We start from the raw sequence: 18,978 nt of genomic DNA, 5'->3' as shown, positions 1-18,978 counted from the left end.
TTCTCAGTCTTTCTGAAACTCCTATTAGTTGACTATTGTAACTCCTGGTTTGCTCCTCAAATTTACTTCTTTTTTCTCTTCTTGATATTTACTTCCTAGGAGATCCTTCATTTGTTCCCCTAAACTTTCTATAGGGTTCTTTTTATATTTCAGCCTTCATATTTTAATTTTTCAAGAACTTTACTTTGGTATTTTGTTGTTGGAACGTGCTCTTATTTCATGGATGGTTTTCTTACCTCCCTGAGGAAATTAATGATAAGATTTTCTAACTTCTCTGTTGTTCCCTGGTATTAGCTTTGTCTTCCCCAGATTCCTTTCCCCTTGTTTGTTTGACTTGGTGTATTGTTTCATACTAGAAGCTTTCCTGAAGTGTCTGGTGATCCTCGGCTGACTTTTCACATTTAAAAGTGGAATATTGAAAAGTCACTTGGATAATCTGTCAGCTGGTGGGCTTTATGCTTGGTGGACTAGGCAGTGGCTTAGTCATTTCATCTGGAGATCTTCAAATGCCAATATCTGCAAGTCTTTTACTCGGGCAGGTCAGTTTAACTGGAGAGGAATCCTTCAGTCTCCTGCTGGGGTTATTTAGGCTTGGCTGCCAGTGTCCCAGGAAATAGGGGGATAGAGGGTGAAAGTGAGAGATCGCTCTTTTCACAGTATAGACTTTCACCTGACAGCATCTCCCCTTCCTTCCTCTGCTATTTCTGGTGCCCATGAGTCCAGGGTTTCTCTGGTCTGACTTTTTTCAGAGAATATATTAATCTTCTTTACCCTGAGTAGGGATGAGCTATGAACTATGGAATTAAGATGGGCATTTGGCGGCTTATTTGTTATACGGACTCTCAAATCAGTCTTCATATTTTAACTCCATCTTCACTTCTGTCTCTTGAGTAACTTTAGTGCTTCCAGTTCCCAAGCCCCTCTGGGATTCTGTGGCTCACACAAGCTGACCACCTGTTGCCATCTCTCTGCAGACTGCCAGGGTTTAACTGCTAGCTACCGTTCCTCCATTGAAATGGCACTTCCAGAAGATTTGACGTCTTTCATCTATTGTTTTCTATTTTATTTGTCTTTAAGGATTTATACTTAAAATTTTATTTACTCTCATTTTAGTGAGGTTTGGAGAGGAAACAGAGATAAACATACTTGTTCTGTCATATTTAATCAGAACTAAGTTTGCCCTCCAAGACTTCACAAAGAGGTAGTTTTGGGGGTAAAGTCAGTTTCTGGTAGCTAAATGCTAACAGTTGAATGAATGTTGAATAGCATTTGTGTACTACTTGGAATTAATGCAGAGCTGAAAGGTTGTTACCTTATTGTTGCTCATCTCTACAGATATGATTTAGTAACTGCAGCTGAGTTTTCACATAGCCATAACAGGTCTTTCTCCTTTCAAGGAAAGGTAAACTTCTAATCTGAGTTACTGGGCAGTTGCCAGAGGAAGTCATTGGTCTGCAGGAAGGGAAGGGTTGGGGCGGGTGATATTTCCCCTTTCTCACTTTACCCGTAACACGCAGTGAACAGAAAAGGTTCAGGTTAAAGGAAGGAACATCCTCCCTTGGCTGTGCTCTGCATTCACATCTAGCCTGCTGGAAGAGCTTGTCATACTCAACCTCTTTAGTGTCTTCACTAAAGAACATTTAGTTCTTTGGTGTCTTCACGTCTTTTAGCGTCTTCACACCTGCCAGGAACTTTTAGTGTGTTCACATCTGCCAATAGAGAGGAAAGCAGGTTGGCAAGGGTGTCCGTCCCCCCGTTATCCTATCAGGTTTCCTTGGGAGATGTCACTTATTTATTTGGCTGCTCTGGATCTTAATTGTGGCTTGTGAGGTCTTTTAGTTGCAGCACGTATGATCTTTAGTTGCAGCATGTGAACTCTTAGCCATAGCATGTGGGATCTAGTTCCCCAGCCAGGGATTGAACCTGGGTCCCCTGCATTGGGAGCGCAGAGTCTTAGCCACTGGACCACTAGGGAAGTCCTGATGTCACTTATGTAGATTGGGGATGGGAAGGAACTGCACTTGCTCTTCCTCTAATTCACCTGTGGGTGGCAGAGACTTGGGGTATGGCTGTGAATACCCCACACACTCCCTGATGTTCATGAATTTTTGTCAGGTATTACCACTGCACAGATGTCCCTTTCCTCCCAGCTGTGCCAGCACTTCTCTATGAAGCTAACTGCCTCTTTCTTACCTCCTTGGCAGAAACGTGTGCTGTCAACAATGGAGGCTGTGACCGCACCTGCAAGGATACTTCGACAGGGGTTCATTGCAGTTGTCCCGTCGGCTTCACGCTCCAGATGGATGGAAAGACCTGTAAAGGTAGCCTGGGTCTCTCCATGCAGCTGACCTGGGGGAGTAAAGGCAGTTCTCCCCCTCCACGCCTCTTGAGTGACTCCAGATTTGCTTATGATTCATATTGATCAAAAGGAAGCGTTTCTTCCCTAGGCTAGTAGAAGGTTATAATTGAGGAAGCTTAATTAGAACCGACTTAATTACAGTAACTGTAGAGAAGGTCAGCTTCTACAGGCACCATCCATTTCAGGCAGTGGCCTTATTAGAAAAAAAGCAGTTGTTCACGGAAACATTCATTTCCAGGAGATAATATCATCCTATCATAAATAACAGCCAAGATTGTTATCCAGAGAACTTAATGAATGTACCATTAACATGTAGTAATGAATAGAGACCCCAGTGACTTAGTATTTCATGGGCAAGAGTACAAAGGTGTCGTTCTTTAATGTGATAAAAAAAAGTAGATAAACAGTTACCAGATGAAACTGAGAAAAGATAAGATTAATCAAGTATCAGAAATCATTTAAAAGCATTGAGGCTATTTAACCGTTATGTAATTTGCCACAACAAATATTCTGGTTTCTTATAGTTTGAATCATGAAATTGGAATCGGAAGTATAGGAAAGGAAGCCATCTCATCTTGAGAGACCAGTGCAGGCATGAGAAAGTAATAGGGCATCCCCATTTCCCCTTAGTTTGTTTCCTTAATGCTGGTTAAGAGAAGGGCAGTGTAAGTCTGAATTCTCCAGGGGATGAGGCACTTGTCTTTCAAAACGGGTTAAGCCAGGCAAGAGAAGTTGTGTAAGATGGAAAACATCAGTAAACATCCTTAAATGCTTTTATGGGTCTCTTTCTGTTTCAGAGAATAATGAAGCACACACAATAGCACTTCAGGGACTTGTGGCTAACAAGGCAAGTACTGCTGTCTGATTTGCCGATGCTTGCCTGTTACAGATATTGATGAGTGCCAGACGCGCAATGGAGGGTGTGATCATTTCTGCAGAAACACCGTGGGCAGTTTTGACTGCAGCTGCAAAAAGGGATTTAAATTATTAACAGATGAGAAGTCTTGCCAAGGTATGTGCTGAAACGCAGCTGTGCCCCACAGTGCCACTGGTTGGATTGGAGAAGATGAAACTTCGCTCCGGCCAAGACCGGCTCGCTGGGCTTCTCAAGGGAGTTGTTAATCCAACCTCCAGCCTGTGCTTCACTTTTCTCATCTGTTAGGTAAAATAAAAACATGAGGTAGCTCGCAGGTATATTTTGGAAATTCAGTTGTTGATGATTAGAGAACACCTCAAAGAACCTGTGTGGTGTGATTACAGCCCAGAGCTGGCTGCTAGAAATGGATCACAGAATACAAGCAGGGTTGTGTTAGGGTTGAGATTATGAATACTTTCCCTTTTCTAAAACTTCCTTGAGTGTTATGGATTTCCTAACAAAATTTGGTGGCAAAAAGATGTTGATTTAATTAACATACCTTTTCTCAGGAAAAAGTTGGGGTCAACTAATTGGTCCCTTTCTTATAGGCCTTGTTTGGATGACCAGCCTTTGGTGTTTGGGGCAAGGGTAGGGAATGAGGGAGGGAGGGGATTGAGCGGAGGAGAGGCTGGGCAGTCCTTGGGCAGGATGTCAAACCCCTTCTCAGACACATTCTTCCCATATAAGGGATGTTTTAAAGGAACTTCTCTGGGTAGCTGTTACTGATATTAATAATTGTTTTGGACAGTGACAAGCTGTTTTGGGTTGAGGGAGCATCTTTTATATTTCCAGATGAGCACCTTTTATGCCCTACTGACATACAGAAAGAAACCCATAGGAAAGATGTGCTGGCATTTATTCCCATTTCATTTCTGAGAATAAGAACAGCCTAACTTATTTTGTTAGAAGTCCCACAATTAAATCAAAATCAGAAAAAAAATCTGATTTCACTTCAAATAATAAAGATGCAACATTACTTTTTAAAAATCTTATGGTCTTAAAATCTTAAGTTTCTCTCTTGGTTTTTTCTTCTTGATACATAATTTGTCAAACTCTTCACATCTAGCGCCCTTTAAAGTCAGCAAGTTCATTTTAGATAACTACTGCATGATTCTCTTCTGTTTGACTTGGAAAGAAAATTTACTGTTCCACATGATGTTTCTTAATGTATAGAGCAAGAAATACTATTTAAGCAGTGTAAACACATTAAAAAGGAATTAGAAAAGTGATCTCATTATTTTGGGCAAAGCAAGAGCCCTTTGTGAGCAGCCAAGGTTAGCTACCGAACAAGCCTACAGTCTCAGTAACTGGCTGATATTAATAACAGAATTCATAGAATGACATCAATTGCTACAGAGCAAATAGACTTTTTCTCATTTTTCACTGATCAGTCTTGGTAGAACAAATATTTGCACAGAACAAACTTACTGAAGAAATTTCCAGGACTTCTGGGAAAAGTTATGGATGAAGAAGTTTTGTAAAAGTTTGCCCCTTTTTATTTCATGTTTTTCATTCCTCCAATTCCTTCCAAATGTTTGCTTTTTATTAACGAAGTTTCTCATGGCTCAGTTGGTGTTGAAAAAGGGATCCAGCAATGGTCTAGTTGGCTTGCACTGAGTCCTGCCTTGGTCCTGGTCTGTCCATCTGGGGACACAAGTCATAACTGTTAAAATCTTCCCAAGAGTTGAGGAAGCAAAACACTGAAATTCCAGTGTACGGGAAAGATGTGTGAACAGACCAGGGAAGAAGAAATGATTAGATCAACAAATGTAGCCTCCTGAGGCTAGTTCCCATGACCTCAGCTGAAGCCAAGGAGGCTTCCATGCTGAACCAGGAAAGGAGGGGTCTCCTGGGACTGAAATAGGAGGGAGGAACAAAGCCAAAGGATTGGCCAAAAGAATCGTATCTGCAATAGAAAATTACTGAAGATGTTAATGTTAATGCTTTTTTTTTTTTTTTTTAGTGCAGAAGGCATTAAAGCTCAGGATCAACTGGCCTCCTGGGGCCAGAAGAACAAATTCTGGCTAGACCCAAAAGAGATATCTCCAGCTCAAGTGTTTTCTCTTTTTAATTGGCTATAGCTTATAACATTACTATGGGTCTTTTACCAGTTAGTAATAGAATAGTAATAATGCACAGGCAGCACCTTGATAGTTTACAAACCATTTTTAGATATGTTAGGGCTTCCCTGATGGCTCAGATGGTAAAGAATCTGCTTGCAGTGAGGGGGACCAGGGTTCGATCCCTGGGTGGGGAAGATCCCCTGGAGGAGGGTATGGCAACCCACTCCAGTATTCTTGCCTAGAGAATTCCATGGACAGAGGAGCCTCATGGGCTACAGTCCATGCGATCACAAACAGTTGGACGTGACTGAGCGACTTTCACTTCTTTTTCACTTTTAGGTATGTTATTTCACTTGATTTCATTTTAGTATCTTAAATTTCTCAGCCCTGCAAATAAGCATGGGTGAGAGAGACCCACTGAGCTTTTTAGTTTGCAATAGCACTTGGAAATAAGGGTCCTAGCTGTGAATATACTTACTGTGAGTTGCTCAGCACTTTCTTTAATACAAGTGAGCAGGGAGAGCTGATAGATCATTCTTTGCTCTGTTGTTTTTGTTATCGGTCAGCAATTAGTGTTCTTATAAGTGTGTTTTTCTCTCTGCTTGTCCCTCAGAGTCAGTTTCAGCTCCCTTCTCCCTTTGACAATTACAGATGTGGATGAATGCTCTCTGGATAGGACCTGTGACCACAGCTGCATCAACCACCTGGGCACCTTCACATGCGCTTGCAACGAAGGGTACACCCTCTATGGCTTTACCCACTGCGGAGGTGAGCAGAGTCTTTCTAGAGTCAGATGAGGCTGGGCCTTACTCCTAAGGTTTCCGGAGATCAGGGCCAATTTTTCTACCTTGGAAGCAGGACTGGACATACTAGTCACTTAACAGTAGTAGGGAGTCCCTCAACTCAAGGGAAACCTCTGCTATGGGAGATCTTCTCACATTGATGCCTTTAATTCATCAAGTGTAAAATGGAGCAGAGAGAAGAGCTGAGCTCTTTCAGCAGTGAATGCTTTATGAACTTTGTTGATGCTGTTGTACTCAGAGAATGGAGAGTCTCTCAGGAGCTGATGCACTGTCTGCTGCAACTTCCCGACAGATAGTAAGTCAGAGTACTCAGAGAGGATTGGCAGTGCACCAACTGATTCCACAGTCTTACTGTGCACAGGGGCTGGCTCTGGGGCTTGGTTCGAGCTCTTTGACCTGGTCTTCGTGCAGGTCTCTCAGCTGGAAGTGGGACCATAGACCCTATCTCTCTGCTCTGAGCCCTTGAAGCAACATCTGATGTCTCATGACCTTACGGCCAAGTAGACTATAGCCCAAGTCAGATTTGGTGTCACTCTGCACCCTCTAATCATCAGATGCATTTAGCAATCTTTGAGAATGCAGATTCTGATTCTTATTCTAAATGGCTAGACGTCCAAGATGATTTTGGGGATCTGAGGCTATGGGAACCACTGGTCTAAGTATTTCCGACCTGATCCTTGTGTCCTATGTCCTTAAGAAGAATGGATAGTAGTGATTTGTCATAGATACTGTTGTGTCTCTTCTCCTTTTCAACACATTCCTGCCATGGCTGAAAACATACTCCTCCAGTCCATCAAGAAAGTTCAAGGAAATGTTTCCTGAATGTGAATATGTATCTGTGTTTTAGTTGGAGTCACCTTCCAACTTGGACTCAGTCTCAGGTTGATGGGGATTAGTGTACATCATTTTTCGTTTTTAATGCCAAAATTTTGACAGCATAACTGCTTCGTTTTTAAAGATTTTATTATTTATTTATTTAGTTAGTTGCATCAGGTCTTTGTTGTAGCACACAGACTCTCTAGTTGTGGCACATGGGCATTTTTCTTATCTATACCGCAACTTTATGAACTATCACGTGGGGAATCCTCATTCTCTCTATCTCCCTTGGGATGTAACTCAGGAAGACAGTGGAGTTTTAACTTGGGAGCCTGTGCTGTGGCTGAGTTGGACCCTGAGAGTAGAGTGTGACCCTTTCTCAATGTGCTCGTTGGGGCAACTGTTTGGTCAAGAACGGAACTTGAGATCATCCTGGTGAGGCTCCTGCCAGGAAATCCACTGAATGGGGAGTGGGTCAGCTGGTGCCAAGTGCACGTTCTGAAGGCAATCAGCATGTTCCCTTAGTGAGTTTCAGTCACGTGACTCCCCTCCTGCTTCTTCCTCGATGGAGGGATACTGTCAGCCAGGTCAGCGACAGACGGCTGTGACAGGAGAGTGTTTTACTTCCCAGACACCAACGAGTGCAGCGTCAACAACGGAGGCTGTCAGCAGGTCTGTGTGAACACTGTGGGCAGCTACGAATGCCAGTGCCACTCTGGGTACAAGCTCCACTGGAATAAAAAGGACTGTGTGGGTAAGAGTCCCCGCGGCTGAGGCTCAGAGCAGCCCAGCAGTTCTCTCCACGGCCCCCCTGGACCCGGCGTGTGCCGGCCAGTCCTCGACTGAACTCTCCTGCCCTCAGCTGCAGCAGCCCATCTTTAAAAGTTCAAAAACAGGAGATACTTTGCAGGCTCTTTGGTGTTTCCTTCTGTGCTTCAGCGTAGGTTGGAACTCACTTCTGTTGGTTGCTTTTCCATATGAAAAGAATAGCAAACCAGAAGCTCGTTTACCCTGGACGGGGGAGTGGTGGGGAATAAGCGGGTGTCTGTGTTTGGGGCTGGGCATCAGCGCTGCCTTCTTTGCTTGGGTCTTTGGTGTGTGGGAGTCAGCTGGCCTGGTCTCACCACGAAGTGTCCTTCTCTTTCTGTAAGTGTCTGCATTTTGTCCTGTCTAGAAGTGAAGGGGGGCCTGCCCACTAGCCTGTCACCTCACGTGTCCCTGCAGTGCGGTAAGAGTGGTGGAGGAGACAGGTGCTTCCTCAGATGTCACTCTGGCATTCACCTCTCTCCAGGTGAGTGGGTCCAAGGCCTGGGGCCAGGCCTTCCTGGCTCGAGGTGTTAGAAGCCCTCACAGGTCTTCCAAGTACTTGACCAGCTGCTCCCTGACCCCTGGAGGCCTGTGCTCTGAGACCCTGTGTTCTGGGGGTTTTTCTAGTGGTTCACGTGGAGTTGGGGGAGGAAGAGACTTGAGCTTCCGGCAGGAGAGACTGTATTCTCACCCACATGCTGACAATCCACCTTCTGTCTGTCAGGACTGCAAGAGGCCTATTCTGTCACCTGCGGCTCTTCCTCTCCTCTCAGGAACAAACAGCAAAAATCAAATGACTCCGCTTTCGGGGGTAATTACCAAATCTGCGTGTTGTCTCTGGGGCTCACTGTGTGCAATGGGCTTCTTTTGTGGGGTGCTGTTCTTGGGCGTTGGCTTTGTTTGCTTTTCTCCTAATCTCTCTGATGCCGCGAGCATGTTACAGGATGTTCTTGCCTGCAGCTCGGTGCCTGCGATCTGACTCACCATATAGCAGACGCTGACTGAGTGTCCACTCTGTCGGGAGGCTCTGTGCAGCCCCAATGGGTCATCATATTGGGCAGAGGACCATTTAGCTCCGGGGCCAGGAGACTGGGGTCTCCCCAGCTCCCCGTACCGTAGAGCATCTCAGAGGCCCAGCAGGAAACACATACTTGGGGTGCATGGCATTGGTGGGGACATGAGCGTGACAGGGGAACAAGGATCCTGTCAAGAGAAAGAAGCCCAAACCCTTTTCGGTTTTTCAAAAGACAAAGAGTAACCTTCAAAGCTTTTCAGAGGCCTTGTTCTTCCGGATTTAGATGGGTTTGTGATGATGTCATGAGCATATCTAAGGAAATGGTTCTAGATGTCCATGTGTTTAAGCAAAGATAGAGGCTCAAAGCATGATAATAACAACTTGTTTGAATGGATGGAGCAGTTAAAACATGTATGAGCTGATTTATTACCATCCATACTATAGCCCTCTGGGGCTATTTTACTGTTATTTTTATTAACCAGATGAAGAAACTGAGGTTCAGAGAGGTGAAGTAACATATCCAAAGTGAGTCAGATGGGACATTAACAGAGCCAGGATTTTGACCAGGCAGTCTGGATCCAGAGTCTTGAGCACTGTCCTTCACTGCTCCTCTTGTCTGATGTTTGCACCCAGTCAGAGGGAACACTATGGTCTGTGTCACTTAGAGATTAAGGCCACTCTAAGGGTGGGCAAGCAAATTATTAACAGTTATTCAGTTCTTACTATGTACCAGACAGTAGGCTAAACATTTTGTTTTGCATAACCTCATTTAGTTCTCATAACAGCTTTAGTAGTGTAGGGACTGTTTTATGGATGAGGACACTGAGGCTTAGGGAGACTGAGTAACCTGCTCAAGTTCTCATCACAAATTGAAGGGCTGGATTGTGAATCCTGGTCGTTGGCTCCAGAGTCTAACACAAGGTTAAGACTGACTGTGGAAGGAGAGCAAGACGTTCTATGTGAGGCCCTCAAAGTAGGACCTTGCTCCCCCACAGACCCCGAGAGTCCTGGCCATGGTTAGTGGTGCCGTCCTTGTCTGGGATGGTGGCTCCCTCAGCTCTGTCCTCCCAGGACAGGCTTATTGAGGAGAACCTGCCTGTCCATTTTTCTCCACTGTCGTGTCCGAATGTGAACTGGGGGATTCTGGCCTTCCTTCTTGGAAAGGCACAGAAATGACCTCATTTGTCATCTCACAGCTGAGGCTGTTTCTGGCCCTTCCTTTGTTATGTTTGAGTGCTGGATTCATCTTAGATGAAGGGACAAGTGTAACTCTTAGGAGGCTCTTGGTGCCGTTCGTCCCAGGGTCATGGGTGCCCCTGGCTCGCAGTCTTTCTTGGTCTCAGGGTAAGAGAGGGGCTCAGGGTATGCTTCCAGCAGTGGACAACTTGCCATTACCCGCTGGGGTTTTCATTCCTTTGCCTCCAAAGGTAACCTCTCTCACTTGTTTCTTTCTGAAGATGTCGCCACCATCAGGACAAGTGTAACCTTTAAGCTAAATGAAGGCAAATGTAGTTTGAAAAAGGCTGAGCTGTTTCCTGAGGGTCTGCGACCAGTCCTCCCAGGTATGGAATCGGATGGCTGGTGCAGGGAGCGTGTCTGCATGCCGGGGAAGGGATCTGTAGCCAGCAGAGCCCTTCAGATGGGATCCTACGGTTCAGACTCTCCATGGCCTCTCTTCTCGAGAGGAAGACCCCTGCCTGGCAGCTCCATACGCCTCTGGGGTTATACATTAGGGCTTCCTTTGCAAGGTACAGAGGGTGAACCTCTGGGGAAATCTGTGAGTTAATAGCAATCAATATGGGCTTAAGATGCATTAGTAACTTGTGATCATACTGGGTTAAAATTTCTAGGTCTTAGAGTTTGCTTAAAATACAATCCAAAGAAATGAAAAAAGGTTTGGCTCAGAAAGGATCATCTTTGGTGAACAAAAATATCATATCCAGCTTTTCTGCTGGATCTCGTCTTTGGAGGCAGTGATGCCATTGGCTTCAGCAGAACAAATACTTTCCAAGTAGACCTGGCTTTATGGAAAGAGCAGAATCCAACATTCCTCTTTCTCCCCTAGCTCACATTTCCAGTATTAGTTCATAGAATAATTTTAGAGAATAAAAGAAAAATCAGGATTCATGTATTAGGGAGGGTTCTTTCCCTAGTCTACCCTCAAATAAATCATACAAACAAATAAAAGCATAGTCACTGTAGTCACATCTGGCTGCCTATTTTAAGTAACTAACCAAGGTTAATTTGGGCACCTCCATTTGATGGAATTGGAGAAGGAAATGGCAACCCACTCCAATATGCTTGGCTGGGAAATCCCACAGACAGAGGAGGCTGGGCACTACAGCCCAGGAGGTAGCAGAGTTGGACACAACTTATCAACTAAACAGCAACATTTGATTGAATATTACACAGCTATTGATTATGGGTTTTCTTGATGGAATATTATGAAGCTATTAATTATGGGTTTTCAAAGAATGTTTAATGACATTAGAAAATGTTGTAATAAAGATGAAAAAAAGTCACATTTTGTATATCTAATACAACCTAAACTGTGCAAAAAAAGCATAAGTAGAAGAAAAACAAAGAAAACTCACCATGTCCTTATTAGTGGGTTAAATCTAGGTGGAAGGATGATGAGTAATTTTAATTTTTCTGCTGAATTTTCCAAATTCCCTAATAGTGAGCATTTATACTTTTAATCGGAGGGTGAAAGCATTATTTAAAGATAGATTTGGTCTTTAGTTCATTTAATGGTATTATACTAATGTTAATTTCTTAGTTTTGATAAAGATACATGTAAATATAAGATGTTAACATTAGGGAACACTGGATGAAGAGTATGTGAGAACTCTGAGTACCCTCTCAGAAACTTTCCTATACATCTAAGCTTACTTCAAAATAAAAATTTTTAAAAATAGATATGGGAAAATAGAAAGTGAAAGAGGTTCAAAATGAACATCTGTTCAGTTTGAGATTTGAAGTGAGCCTTTTGAAAGGTAAGATGGATCTTTAGGGAAAAATTAGTTTACCTTCTCCTTCCTTTGACCCTGATGACCTGCTGATTTGAACATCCTTATAATGTTAAGAGAAGAACATGATACAGATAATTCATCAGTTTAGTTGAGATTACTTCATTGTGTGGATCGTATGTGGATCTGCTCTTTGGTTCTGGTTAACAATCATTAGTCAAAAGATTCACTGGAAGTCATGGAGTGACCAGTGAAGGTTAGAAACGAGGATGTCCAAAGCCCCGCGTTACATAACACCTTCACTCCCATCCCGTGTGCCTTCATGACTGTTTGGATCTGTTGATTCTTTGTGCCATTTATTGCTCCTGGTTATTTCAAAATGAGTCGTCACTGTTGATGTGCTTTCCAGCTTTCCTTTTGAGTTGGAATTACTCCAAGGTCAGTTTGCCTGAAAGCAGGAGTTAATTTCCTTTCTACTCCCATGCTCGTTCCTTACTTGAAGACTCAGCCCCTGCTTGAGGCATCATAGTTCAGCTTTAAAGAAATGAACCCTGAGAACATGAATGCACCTTAGCAAACCACGAGTCAGGAAGGTAAGACAACCTCTGGTTCCCGTCTTCCACATGTGTGGCTGGTCATTCAGAAACATCCAGTATCTGTTCGTGAAAATCAGTTTCGAGAGCTAAGTGGTAAAGTTACATAGGACGCAGTACCGGCTCCTCAAGATTATAATGTCATCGTGCTCCAGGCTGAGGGCTTGCAGTGTCTTGGCATCTGGAGTTAATCATCTGGTCCCCTGAGAGCTGTTCTAATGAAATGTTTACAGAGTTTGAGCGAATGTTCAGCTGAGTGCTTTGCCAGGATTTGGCTTCCGATAATTTTGTTTCTCCATACAGAGAAGCACAGCTCAGTAAAAGAGAGCTTCCGCTACGCAAACCTTACATGCAGCTCTGGCAAGCAAGTCCCAGGAGGCCCTGGCCGACCGAGCACCCCTAAGGAAATGTTTATCACTGTTGAGTTTGAGCTTGAAACTAACCAAAAGGAGGTGACAGGTTGGTTTGAAAATAGTCTCTGGTGCCAGGCTTCTTACAGCTTTCTCCTGCTTCTTTGCCTTTAGCTCTTCCTCATTCTTGTGGGGGGAAATCATACATTCACTTAAGTATCTCCTGTTTTTTTGTTTGTTTGTTTGTTTACCCCCAAACTACACTGAATTGGTTTGGAAACTGATGATTTTATCCCCAGACTACACTGAATTGGTTTGGAACCTGATGATTTTATCTGCCTCATCAAAACTCAAAGCTACCATTTTGGCCAACAAATTTCTGTTTGAATCAAACGCTGCCCAGCCTGCTAGGTGCCCAGCTCCACGTCTCTCCCCACGCTGTCTGCAGGGGGCTGTGAGTGTTGGTAGGCCCTGCAGTCAGTCTAGACATAGTCCAGTAGACACGTACGGCAGCCTGAACTCCCCTCCACTACACTCTCTCTGGTTTCTGCAGCATCTTGTGATCTCGGTTGCACCGTAAAACGAACAGAGAAGCGGCTCCGGAAGGCCATCCGCACGCTCCGCAAGGCTGCCCACAGGGAGCAGCTGCACCTCCAGCTCTCAGGCATGAACCTCGAAGTGGCTAAAAAGTCTCCCCAAACATCTGAACGCCAGATAGAGTCCTGTGCAATGGGCCAGGACCATGGAGGAAACCGATGTGGTGAGTGGCCTGCTAGCCGGAACATTTTTGCTCATAGAACTCTCTTGAGCTCCAAAAACACTAAGGGTAGCCATAAGCAAGTCTGGCCCATCCTTTCTCCCCAGGCTCCTTCCAGAGGACACCCAGGATCCCCACCCTCATTTGAGATCTACACTTGGTATTGCCCTTGCCTACTGAATCAGGAGCCCCCGAGCACGAGGAGTAGTGCCTGGTACTTAGTAAATGTCGGTTGAGTTGAGGGATGGGATGGAAGAGGCAGGGCGGATGGGATGGAAGAGGCAGGGCTGATGGGAAGAGAGAGGGCTGTCCTTTAAGGGTCTGAGGGACTGTGGTCTTCAAAGCACTGTGGTCCCCCAACTGGGGCAGGACTGCAAATATAAGGCATCACTGAGCCTTCTCAACACTCCACTCCCAACAGTTCCCTTATCATCTCCCTGTGGTTTGACCCATGGTGGCAGTTAACAAACTCTTGTCCGTAATTTTGTGGAGGGGAGAGGCTAGGGATCATCAGCTGCATTATGACATCCCTGAGCTATGGCCCAAGCTTCTGATGAAGTTCCAGGCAGGAGGAATCTGGGCAGGAGGTTCCAAAGTGGTCATTCTTGAGGTGTGTTTGTTGTGAGAGATTGTTCTGGGCATTGTGGGAGACTCTACTGAAAGAGTCTTAGACGGGGAAAAGTCGGGTCTCACTTTACAGTAATAATGGTAATGATTTGAGGCTTCACCTGTGAAGGGCATAACACTAAGCATTTTATCTACATTACCTCATTCAATCCTTATAGTCATCTGACCAGGCAGTATTTTTATCTGCATTTTACAGAAGAGCAAACTGGAGTTCAGAGAGGTAAGTATTCTTACTCGAGGTCACATGGATGGTCCTACTCCAAACCTGTGCTCTGGTCCCAAAGAAAGGTGAATTTCAATAAGCAGACCCCTCCAGAGTAAAGTGATCTCCTTTCTAAAGTGTCATTAGAGGAAAAAGGCCTGAGAAATGAAGCTTGAGCAAAGGAGTAATAAATCAGTGTTTCAAAAGAAGCAAAGCTGAGCCCAGAAGCACTTGTTCAGAAAAGTTGTCAGCAGTAGCTCCACAGCCCTATTCTGTTGCTTTGCCAAAACATACTAGAAATCATGTGTAAAATCAAGTGGTAACTGTCTACCAGGGGCTGTTCTCAAATAGTCATAATTCTCATTCCAGCTGACTCTCTTGAAAAAAAAAAAAAAAGATAAAAACAACCCAGCTGGTTGATTTGTTCTCATTTAAAATCTGAAGAGTTCCAGTTTTCATACCAAAATGGTGATGAGAATTGGCTGTTGCTGCCCTAGTTTCCAGGGTAAGCTGCAGAAACTGTCAGGGACAGGCAGGTCTGTCCTGCTTCTGTATTCCACCCCTTCGTCCCCCAAGTGCTGTCCTGGACGTAGAGGCCCTGCAGGCTCGCCAGGGAGCCTTTATGGCCAGTTAAGAGTTCAGAGAAAGCTAATGTCAAGGGCCTTGTGGAACAACTCCCAGTGAGAATATTATTACTACTACTATGGGTATGCTTCTGGGGAGTAAAGACCTCACGGTGTGGATCAGGAGTTACTTAACAGAGGCTTCATGACTGTGACAACTTGAGGAAGACACATAGTATGAGGTTAGTGTGGCTGTTGTGTGTGTGAATGTGTTCCTGCGATGCTTGTCATGCCGAGTTAGGCTGGCTTTACTTCTGAGAGAGCCCACGTGTCTTGTCTCAAGAGCTCCCTCTAGCACTGGATGAATTTTGTAGCCCTCAGGGGACCGTTTCAGGCTCACCTTGTCCGACAGCAGAGTTGACGATTTTACGACGTCAAGGAACACAGCTCAAGGAGCTACCAGTGAAGCTTTCCTCCTGCTGGAGGGAGAAAGTGGGTATAAAGAGGGGTCCTTTAAGTTAGTTGCCAGCAGGCTCCTGGCAACGGCAAACCATGGTGTGTGTGTGTGTGTGTGTGTGTGTGTGTGTGTGTGTGTATGTATGTCTGTCTGTCTGTCTGTCTGTCTTATACTCCTGGTCGATTAATGCAGTTGTGTCCAAGTTTTTCCAGCCCCATGGACTGTAACCCACCAGGCTCCTCTGCCCATGGAATTCTCCAGGCAAGAATACTGGAGGGGTAACCATTCCTTTCTCCAGGGGATCTTCCCAATCCAGGGATGAAAGCCACAGACCCACATCTCCTGCATTGCAGGCAGATTCTTTACCATCTGAGCCACCAGGGAAGTCCTGCATTAATGGTGTTAGAACCTCATAAAGACCATGCTTTACTGGTATATTCTGAACTCTGACAGCACATGCAATGAAGACAAACGGAGGATAATTCTTTTCTGGAATTATTTTATATTTGTGGGACTTCTTTGGTGGCTCAGATGGTAAAGAATCTGCCTGCAGTGCAGGAGACCTGGGTTTAATCCCTGGGTCAGGAAGACCCCCTAGAGGAGTGAATGGCTCCCCACTCTAATATTCTTGCCTGGAGAACTCCATGGACAGAGAAGTCTGGTGAGCTACTGTCCATTTATGTTTCTAGAAAAGAGCCCAAAGAGTGTTTTGAGTCACCTAGAAGGAGAGATGGGACCATTATGTTTTTCCTTTAAAATATTTTTTATTTAGTTTTTAATTACCTGTAAGTGGTACATGTTTCAAATGATATAGAAATGTACACAGGATGGAAATTTTCCAATCAGCTTCCAACCCCACTCCCCAGAAATAATCACTGTCAATTGTTTGCTGTGGATTTTTCTACATCTGTTTTTATGCAGATATAAAAATGAAATTTTATTTATTCATTCAATGAATATTTACTGAGCACCAAATGTGTGCCAGGCACTATTCTAGGTGCTGAAATCCAATAATGAGACAAAAGAGCAAAAATCTCAGCCCTCACCGAGTTTAGAGTTCTAGAAGAGGGAGACAGACCACAAACCAATAAAGAAGAAAGTATATCCTGTAGCAAATGGTGGTGAGGAAGTGAAGAACAGGTAAGCAAGGAAGTAGAATGGAAAATGCCGAGGCGGGACTTCCCTAGTGATCCAGTGGTTAAGACTCCTGCTTGCAATGCAGGAGGCGCAGGTTTGATCCCTGGTCGTGCCTTGCAGCGCAGCCATAAAATAAAATAAATAAATAAAAAGAAAATGCCAGGGAAAGGGGAGGGGTGAGGAGGAAGGTACACTACCAAAATGTAGACTGTGCTCAGGAGGTCATTGAAAAGTGAAATTTGGGAAGAGATGTGAAGGATGGGAGGAACTAGCAGTGAGAACATCTAGGGGAAGAGTCCCAGGTAAAGGCAGCAGCAAGTACTAAAACCCCGAGGTACTGAGGAGAAGGCCAGGATGATGAGAGCTGAGGAAAGGAGGGTGGAGGAAGAAAGTCAGAGCAGGGGCAGAGGGCCAGATCGTGTGGGGAGTGGAAATTGTGGTGAGGACTCTGCATCTGAGTGAGAGAAAAGCCTGAGAAGGGATTTTAGCAAAGCGATAACAAGGTGACTTATGTTTGAAAAGGATAACTTTGGCTGCTGTTTTAAAAATAGGCTGAAGGTTTGTGTGTGATAAAACAGTAAAAAATATATCAATGCAATTTTAATAGTGCTACATATTGTTCTTAACTACACAGTAGATCATGGCCACCTTTCCATGCTAACAGAGGAGCTACCATGCTTCTTTTAAAGCTTCCTGGTCTACGTTTGTTTTAAGACACCAGTATTTATTAGCTGTACTGCTGATGGTGACATTTAATTAAGCTATTCCTAATTTTCCTATTACAAACAATGCTGCAATAAATATTCTTTTTGTGCACAGGCCAATATTTCAGGAAGATGGACTTGTATGTGTTTAATTGCAGGTCGAAGGACGTACATGTTTAAAACTGAATAGATCCTGCTAACTCAGCCTCCAAAAACATACTAAATATATACTCCCTCCAACACTGTGATTGAGTGCTTCCTGCCTCACATCATTGGTAACATGGATTATACATTATTGATCTTTTTAATTTTTGCAAATCTGCTAAGTAAAAATGATGGTCATTTGAACTTGTTTTTCTTTGATTATTAGTAAAACTGAGCATGCTGTCATATGTCTATGGCCATTTTGATTTCCTCTTCTGAGAATATCCATTTTCTTTAGCTATTTTTCCATTGAAGTTTTTCTTTTCCCAACATAATTTTTAAAAAATAAAATTTAAGGCCCCAAGTTTTATCAAAGAACATAGTCACTTCTGACCAAACATTTTCTTTCTTATAATAATTTTATATAGCAAAGTCTCATTATTTTGGCATTAAAGGACTTTGAGGACAGCCCACTCTGCAAGTGATCTTTGTAGCATCTGTGATCAATTTTATCAAGATGGCAAAAAAAAAAAATAGCAATTATATTCTCCAAGGAACAAATTCCTCAAGCTCATAGTAATTCATAAAGTCCTTTGTATCTAAACAAAACTTAATAGTGACTTGGATTTCTCTTTTTCTTTCATAGCTATTTATCCTTTCAGAAAGGGTGCATTATTTAAGGAGTATACTTGCTAAAGTATAAATTTCTGTATTATTTTGAAACTTGCCAAAATTTTAAAAAGACAACCCAGACAATTGGCAAATTGGGATATTCTAGTGCCTGGGTTCTTGAGAAACTAGAAAAGTTTAATTCAAATTTTAGTAGTAGTAGCTTTCTTCTGCAGCAGTTGGGAAAAATTAATTCAAATAGAATTTATTGAGATCCCACTCTGTGGGGTGAACTTGGGATAAGCAGTAAGAATATAATGGGTGAAAACCCTGCTTTTATGAAGTTCACATTCTAATGGAGAGAGATGGATAATCAAAAAGTAAAGGAAAATATAGTTTCAGAAATTATAAGTGCTATTGGACATAATAGGAAGCATCTGAGGGGAGGAGAGAGTTCTACTCTTTACAGGGTGTTCAGGGAAGGCTGTCAGAGAAGGTTACGTTTAAGCTGAGATCTAAGTGAGAAGGAGGAACTGAGCATGCAGACCCAATGGAAGCAGGGGGTGCTTGAACAGAGGAGATAACAGCACGTACAAAGGCCCTGAGGCAGGGAGAAGCCAGGTATTTTCTTCTTAATTTTTTCAAAACTGAGAAATTATTTGGAATTGAGCAGGTGGAAAATTTCTGTTTTAAATCAAGGAAAATGTAAGTGGTATATTAGCAGTATAGACCAATATTAAACTAATATTTATCACCTAGACTTGATGGGAAATTCATTTAATTAAAAAAGTTTAAAAAACATAATTTAGTAAAATGTTGACATCTATGGAACACTTAATGCATTCAGCCCTTTGTTAAGCACCTTACCTGTGTGCGTGTTTAGTCACTTCAATCATGTCCGACTTTTTGCAACCCTGTGGACTATAACCGACTAGGCTTCTCTGTCCATGGGATTCTCCAGGCAAGAATACTGTTGTGGGTTGCCGTGCCCTCTTCCAGGGGATCTTCCTGACCCAGGGACTGAACCCGAGTCTCTTATGTCTTCTACATTGGCAGGTGGATTCTTTACCACTAGTGCCACGTGGGA

The 18,978-nt window shown here is 43.5% G+C and overlaps 1 protein-coding gene and 1 non-coding gene across 6 annotated transcripts in view; one reads left to right on the top strand and one right to left on the bottom strand.

The window, feature by feature from the left end:
- SCUBE2 (signal peptide, CUB domain and EGF like domain containing 2) overlaps nt 1-18,978 on the top strand; it is a 67,369-nt gene that overhangs the window by 25,894 nt on the left and 22,497 nt on the right. For 4 of the 5 annotated variants that reach the window (XM_070473367.1, XM_070473366.1, XM_070473364.1 and 1 more), the window contains 9 exons: nt 2,205-2,321; nt 3,249-3,371; nt 5,990-6,106; nt 7,589-7,711; nt 8,132-8,248; nt 8,489-8,575; nt 10,237-10,341; nt 12,645-12,800; nt 13,245-13,451. In XM_070473367.1, coding sequence (XP_070329468.1) covers nt 2,205-2,321; nt 3,249-3,371; nt 5,990-6,106; nt 7,589-7,711; nt 8,132-8,248; nt 8,489-8,575; nt 10,237-10,341; nt 12,645-12,800; nt 13,245-13,451 — 1,152 coding nt within the window. The remainder of the gene's footprint in view (nt 1-2,204; nt 2,322-3,248; nt 3,372-5,989; nt 6,107-7,588; nt 7,712-8,131; nt 8,249-8,488; nt 8,576-10,236; nt 10,342-12,644; nt 12,801-13,244; nt 13,452-18,978) is intronic. The other variant, XM_070473368.1, reaches the window with a different exon arrangement.
- On the bottom strand, nt 1,903-1,975 carry TRNAG-CCC (transfer RNA glycine (anticodon CCC)). The gene has a single exon. It is a non-coding gene; the product is annotated as a tRNA-Gly (tRNA).

The sequence above is a fragment of the Odocoileus virginianus genome, chromosome 10 (assembly GCF_023699985.2).
Source record: "Odocoileus virginianus isolate 20LAN1187 ecotype Illinois chromosome 10, Ovbor_1.2, whole genome shotgun sequence".
NCBI classification, from domain to species: domain Eukaryota; kingdom Metazoa; phylum Chordata; class Mammalia; order Artiodactyla; family Cervidae; genus Odocoileus; species Odocoileus virginianus.
The sequence above is the reverse complement of the archived record's forward strand: the minus strand, read 5'-3'. Positions and strand labels throughout refer to the sequence as shown.